Consider the following 7,445-nt stretch of genomic DNA (forward strand, 5'->3'; position numbering starts at 1 on the left):
CCCCAGCACAGGGGGATTTTCCCTGACCATCAGTTTGTTCTGTAAATCATAATCTTGAAGGCACAAGGTCATGGTATTTATTTAATCATTCATACAGTAGGCTTTTAGGGATGGATTCTTTTTATAGCTCTCTTTGTGCAGTAAACTCTGATAAAGTTGGAATCCAGGTCTGTTTGCCTGCCAAATTTTCATTCTCTTGTTATTGCTCAAGCATTAATGAATTTAGAATCTGAGAGTCTGATTGCATCTCTGCCCAGCACAGTTCAGCAGTTATCTCTGTGGCCTGGGAGAGTCTGTGCTGAGTTCCAGCCCCTGTGGCTGAGCTCTTCACAAGCTCATGGACCAGTAAAACCAGCAGCAAAACCCCACCAAAAGTCCCTGTTCAGGCAGTGAGACCTGAGCCAAGTGCCCTGCCAGCAGCCCTGCTGAAGTGCAGAGCGGGGGACACCCAGGAGACAGGCAGGGGACACCCAGGGGACACCCAGGGGACATCCAGGGGACATGCAGGGTGCCCAGGTGACATGCAGGGTGCCCAGGGGACAGGCAGGACCCAGCAGCTGCCATGGCAGTGCAGAACCTCAGCTTGAAAACAGGCTCAGCTGAGACACAAACCCCATAAATCTGCTGTAAACAAACTCCAAACTCTCCTCCTGCTGAAACCAACAGCAACTCAAGAGTTTGACCTTAAAGCAGAGGTGGCTTGGAAGGGAGGCACTGCAAGAGCCATGATAACCTTTTCTTGGTGTGTCACCTGGGCTCAGACAAGCCAGGATGGAATTGCATTTGCTATGGGTCTCTCTGTAAGGGGGTTGTTGTTATTTAAAGATAATAATGTTAGGAATGCCAATTATCTTACAAAAGCTGGTGATATTTAAATATGATTTAAATTCATTCAGCATTTAAAGAGAAAAGTAGAAAATGGCCTTAAATTCAGACAAGGACGAGACTATACATTCCAGAGTGAGAAGTATGAAATACATCGATGGAATGGAATAGAAGGTCTGGCTGGTAATGGATTGTGAAAAGAGCTCAGGGTTCTAATAGATCATTCCTTCAGATCATCAGCACGGTAAAGTGGTAGTTAATAAATTATTTGACGTGTACATTCACTCATATATTTTAACTAACTGTAATGAGCAGGTCCTGTCAGCTCACCTAGATCCTCACAGTTACTGCTAAATTGCTTGAGTGAGATTTACTAACTCCCTGCAATATTGATGTCCAGAGCTGCAGGTGATAAATGAAGGGACACCAGGGCTGGCTCCTGCTGCAGTGCTCTGCCAGGCTGGCAGCAGGGCTGGAGCGGGGCCCTGGCCACCCCTGAGCTCTTCCCTGGAGGAGTTCTGGTTGTGAGCAGCCCACTCACTGCCTGGTACCTGTGGCAGGACTCCTGAAGAGCCCTGTCCCGTGCTGGGGTGGATTGCAGAGATCTGTCCCTTGTCAGGTCTGAGTGCAGGCACCCACCTGCTCCTCCCGGGGGAGGGGGGCTCTGTGGGCTCTCAGGGGAGAGCAGGAGGCCTGGGGAGTCTGAGCTGTGGGGAGAGGACGGGAACCTTCTCTCCCTGCCATGAGCTGGGTCTGTCCTACTGCTGGAGTGGGAATTAAGGACCAAGAAAAAGCTGTTCCCTTATCTTAGATTATGCTAGAACTGTTTATAGCAGGAAAAATCAGCCTCTTAGAATGGTGCTGAATTACACAGACTATTAAGGGCACACCAGGCACCTTTCTTGTTATTCCATGTTGTCCTCTGAACCTGGAGCTAGTTTAAACCTAGATCCCTTCTCTTCCTCCCACTCACTTACCCAGCATGTGGTGAACTTTATAATTAGCGAAGAGACTCATTAATTTTTTTTTCCCTTCTCCTTTTTGTTGTCAGGTTTCTGACAGATGTGACTATGTCTTTGTCAACGGGAAGGAAATGAAAGGCAAAGTGAATGTCGTGGTTAATTTCACTTACCAGCACCTGAGTGCCCCCTTGGAGATGACAGTGTGGATCCCTCGTCTCCCGCTGCAGATAGAGGTCTCTGACACAGAACTCAATCAGATCAAGGGGTGGAGAGTCCCCATCATCTCTAATAAGAGGTAGGTTTCATTAGAGGATGTTCATTCCGGGCTGTGCACTTGCCAGGGACCTGTCAGGGCCACTGGATCTGAACATGCTCATTTGGCCTTAATGCAATTCTGCTGTAAATTTGAAGGTCACCAGACATTTATTCAATAGGCTCCTGCACTGGACTTGTAAGGGAAATGGAAGCTGCAGATGCATGAACCTGGATTGGAAATCAATTTCCTTTTGTAGCACTAATGACTGAGATGGGAAGAGCCAATAGGTCAGGTTAGGCAGGATCAGGCACGAGGCAGCAAGGAGACATCAGCAAGAGGCAGCTCTGGCAGGGCTGGTCGGTCTGCAGCCTGTTCACAGGTCCTGGCAGCTCCTGGATCCGCTGCCAGTGGTCACAATTAGCTTCACACCCCCGTGGGGTGCAGTGGCGCTGATCAGTGCCCCACAGTCAGGACACAGAGCTCTCAGACACTGTCAGTGCCCACAGGACACAGGGTGCATGAAGCAGGTCAGAACTGGCTGCATCTCTTGTCGGTGTAATTAAGAACAAGAGGAACAAGTTGATAAAGCAGGTACTTGGTATTCCCACCTGCAAATGAAGCCATTTATTACAGGTTTCTGTTAGCATCAGAGCAAAGACATTTTGGTGGAGATGTGATTTCAAATTGTACTGTACAGAGAGGGATGTGTGTGTAGGTGCAGAGGAGATTTCCATGGCAACACCAAGATGTTTATGGGAAGATCCAGAAAGAAAAGAAGTGTGAAGGTCCTGAAAGCAAGGACTTGACATGGAAAACAATGGGAGATGCTTGGGGAGGAGAGTGTGGTGGCAAAGCTGGGAGGCCGGCTGATGGTCTCAAGTGCTGTTTCTGAGTTATGAACAGGATAAAGGGGGGAAGCAGCTGAAGGAGCAGGCTGCAGGCTGAGGTCAGCAGCAGCTCTCAGCACAGCTGACTCTGTCCCCTTGTCCTGCAGGCCAGCCAGGGACAGCGATGACGAGGACGAGGACGAGCGCAGGGGCAGGGGCTGCACCCTGCAGTACCAGCACGCCATGGTCAGGGTGCTCACCCAGTTCGTGGCAGAGCCCCCCGAGCCCGGGGCCCAGCTCAGCTTCCTGCTGGGCTCAGACTGGCAGCTGGACATCACCCACCTGGTCAGGGACTTCATGCAGGTGGAGGAGCCCAGGATCGCCCGGCTGCACGAGGGGCAGGTGCTGGTTGGGCTGGAGCTGGGCATGACCACCATCCAGGTAGGGAGGTCACTGGTGTGCTCTGTTCTGCCTTAATTCCCAACCACAAACCAGGTAGGGAGGTCACTGGTGTGCTCTGTTCCTGCCTCAATTCCCCTACCACCACCCAGGCAGGGAGATCACTGATGTGTTCTGTTCCTGCCTTAATTCCCCTACCACCATCCAGGTAGAGAGATCACTGGTGTGCTCTGTTCTGCCTTAATTCCCAACCACAAACCAGGTAGGGAGGTCACTGATGTGCTCTGTTCCTGCCTCAATTCCCCTACCACCACCCAGGCAGGGAGATCACTGATGTGTTCTGTTCCTGCCTTAATTCCCCTACCACCATCCAGGTAGAGAGATCACTGGTGTGCTCTGTTCTGCCTTAATTCCCAACCACAAACCAGGTAGGGAGGTCACTGATGTGCTCTGTTCCTGCCTCAATTCCCCTAAACAATCCAGGCAGGGAGATCACTGGTGTGCTCTGTCCCTCCCTCAACTCCCCTCCCTGCCCATGGGTGATCCAGCATTAACAACAGAAACTGGAGCCATGAGCTTCTGAATGGAACAGAATAGGAGCAAGAACTAGAAGACATGGCAGAGATGGTTTTCTCTCCTTATCTGCTGCCCCAAAGTGTAGTGGATCACAGTTTTATTTAATTTAATCCAGGCTGTCTATTGGGAGGCTTTTTCTGATTATTTATGTCTAAGGCTGCTTGTGATCCTGGAGCCAGGATTTGATCACAAGGCATGCAGCTGCTGAACAGCTCAGTGTTCTCCCAGCCTGCACAACAGAGCAAAGGGTAAAGTGAAAATTATCCAGGTTAAGGAAGTGAGACTGGAATACTAATCCAAATATTAATTAAAAGAAAAGGGAAAGGAGATGGAGAGAGATTATTTCAGTGATACTGAAGTAGAATACGTGTTAACAAACACTAGAACAGAGAGAAAATCTCTCTCCAAACATGCTTATCATCCCAAAGTGTCAAAGCAGAAAACAAGCAGCACACCTGTCGATAACGAGGTTGTCAAGGCTGGAGAAATGGGATTTGAGATTTTTGACTTTGTGCACAATCTGCAGAGATTTTCTGAATGCCTTTCTAAAGCCCCTGAACTTATAGTGCTCCAGCCAATGTACATAAAACTGTGGAAAGAAAAATCCAAGGGTAAAAAGCTGAGAGTAAGTTATATTTAAAGAATACCTCTTATGAGCTGCTTCAGAAATGCTCTGTAACCTGTATGGATCATTAAATTCAGCTCTCTGCTAATGAGCACCGTGGATGTCCTGTATCACTGCACTGACCTCTGTGTGTATTTTCTTAACCAAAACAAATTCTCTCTGTCAATTTTGCATTCACTACCATAAGAGGTTCTTGTAGCAATACATTACCCTTCCTTTCCACAGCATAGATATAAATACCATTTATTCAATGGATTTTATAGAAATCTACAGACTACATTATATTTATGCCACCTCAGAACATGAGGATTAATCAAATACTTAAATTTCACATGAAGATTACATTTACAAGTAGGTACTACATGTGAGGCAGATGTGGCAATTACATTTACAGACAGCACATCTGAAGCAGATGTCGGCACATTGCAGAGGGGAGTGGCACAGCTGATTACAGCTGCACAGGTAAAAGGTGTTACAAGGCCCCTGTTATTGCAGAAGAGTTACAAAATGTGAGTAGCCCTTTAAAATCATATTTTAATACTGTCTGCTGTGAGAAATCCCATTCCCATAAACATCCCTTGTGTGTGTTACATGAATCCTGTGCAGTTGTTTCACGTGGTGCTGTACAAAATGGCTGTTGGTAACTGCAGTTTTCCTTTCCAGATCCTGTCCCCCCTTTCAGATGCCATCTTGGCTGAGAAGACAGTGACAGTCCTGGACGAGAAGGTGACAATCACTGACCTGGGAGTGCAGCTGGTGACAGGACTGTCCCTCTCTCTGCAGCTCAGCCCGGGGAGCAACAGGGCCATCTTTGCTACTGCAGTGGCACAGGAGCTGCTGCAGTCCCCAAAGCAGGTCTGTGCCCAGCTGGGCTGCTCTGAGGCACTGCCTCTGACACTTGCAGCTGCTGGAACTGAGCAGGGCTTTACTAATAGTGTGCTAATGACACATTCTGTGTATGGGACTTCCCTGAAGGCCACCAAGGGTCCTGAACAGCAAAACAAAGAGCTCACAAAAAGGGCACTGTGTTTTAACAGCCCCTGGCACCAAACACCCCTGCTGTCATGGCTGATCCATAAATAATGGGCAGTGATGTGTCAGAATTGAGCACCAGCAGTGCCCTTGCACACACACACACACACACAGACACTGACACACACATGTGCCTTTTCTGTCCCATCCAGCACCCTCTGGGTCCCAGGATATCCTGCCATGTTCAGCCTCCCACCACAGGTATCCAAATCATCCCTTTCATTCCACCTCTACACAAGAAAGTGCCTCGTGTTGTGCCAAACTCTCCTTCCTTTAGTCACTTCCTGTGAGCACTTTAAGAAGTCAGGGAGCATCCCTTTCATTCTGATTCATTACTAGAATATGAATCAGCATCACTGACTCATTTCCTGATTCATGATTTCATGAACCATTTTTTTTCCCTTATTACTCTTAGTTCCTTTATTAGGGAACCAACAGTTACCAAGGGCTTTTGGACTTTGCCATGGCCTCATCAGTCCCTGCTTGGTATTTGTCCTTGTGCTTCTGTACACATTTGAAATGTAAACTTGTTTTTCCAAACCAAATCCATCAGTCTGGGACTTTCATCAAGGATACACTGGGCTCTTAACACGTAAGCATGTTCTGAGCTTTAAAGGTAAATGGCATCCGCATTTGAAGTTTGGCCAACTGCTGAGATACTTTAATTCATCATGGGGTGAATTAAAATCCCCATTTTCCTTGGGATGCAGGATGAGAAATAATGCAGAGCTGCTGTCTTTATAGGGTGATAAAAATCAGGTTCCTGTGTAGTGTTCCAGGAGTGAAGGAATCGATGGCAGGCAGGTGAGGGAAGGCCAGTGAGCTCATCCATGGCACAGGAGCTTGGCCAAAGTGCCCTGAGACCAGCCCAGGGGCAGGGGTTGGTGCCCGCCAGCCCTGGGGCAGGGGTTGGTGCCTATCAGCCCTGGGGCAGGGGTTGGTGCCTATCAGCCCTGGGGCAGGGGTTGGTGCCTATCAGCCCTGGGGCAGGGGTTGGTGCCTATCAGCCCTGGGGCAGGGGTTGGTGCCTATCAGCCCTGGGGCAGGGGTTGGTGCCTATCAGCCCTGGGGCAGGGGTTGGTGCCTATCAGCCCTGGGGCAGGGGTTGGTGCCCGCCAGCCCCACTGTGTGCCCAGCTCGGGCATTCCAGCCCCCAGAAATGGAGTCTGGACAGGTCCTTCTCTGCATGCAGGGCTGCTGTCAGGGATCCACAAAAACCTGAGAGGAAACTCTGTGCCCCCCAGTCTGGTAGGGCTGGCTCTGCTTTCAAAGGCAGCTGAGTCCCTCCAATGCTCAGGATGTGATTTTCAGAGCAGTCCCTACAAGCAATGCAATGCAAAATTATTAAATGATTATGCAGGTTTAAGCAACACAGTGGGAGGATGAGAGTTGACACAAATTCTATGCAGCCTTCAAGATACAGCCAAAGATTAATAAACACAAAGCTGGGATTTATGACAGTGTCAGCAAAGTCTTAGGGCTCTGGCCTGAAATAGAGACAGAAGCAAATCTCCCATCGAAGCAGGGGGAGCTTTGTGGCTCTGAGGATTTCAGAATCAGGCCAGTAGAATGTGCGCCCTACAATCCCAAAGGACTGGAATCTTATTCTCCATGCTCTGAACAGGTAAATGACTTTGTGCTGTGAGCAATTTAAAGGATAATGTGTTTGTTCTCTGGACATATGTGGAGTTAGAATGTAAATGCTGTCTGCATGAAAAACTGCTTATTTAAAGAAACAAGACTTTTATATTCACGGTTTTCACAAGTTGATTTGTTGGTTTGGTGTCTGTCTGTCTGTCTGTCTGGCAGACTCCCACAGCAAGGCGATCCCAACTCTGCCCATAGAAAAGCTCATTTCAGACAGTAGAGAATCCACTGATAGAGCCAGGTCTGTCTGGTGGGGATTTTCCAGTGCAGATATCCCAACCAGGGCAAGTCAGAGC

General features: G+C 48.7%; 1 protein-coding gene across 1 annotated transcript in view; it reads left to right on the plus strand.

Annotated features, from left to right (window-relative positions):
• Positions 1 to 7,445, plus strand: part of TMEM132D (transmembrane protein 132D) — a 185,772-nt gene that overhangs the window by 174,567 nt on the left and 3,760 nt on the right. Inside the window, 3 exon segments of the mRNA XM_005424052.2 lie at positions 1,877 to 2,082; positions 3,038 to 3,311; positions 5,134 to 5,325. Coding sequence (XP_005424109.1) covers positions 1,877 to 2,082; positions 3,038 to 3,311; positions 5,134 to 5,325 — 672 coding nt within the window.

The sequence above is a fragment of the Geospiza fortis genome, unplaced genomic scaffold (assembly GCF_000277835.1).
Source record: "Geospiza fortis unplaced genomic scaffold, GeoFor_1.0 scaffold145, whole genome shotgun sequence".
In the NCBI taxonomy this organism is placed as follows: domain Eukaryota; kingdom Metazoa; phylum Chordata; class Aves; order Passeriformes; family Thraupidae; genus Geospiza; species Geospiza fortis.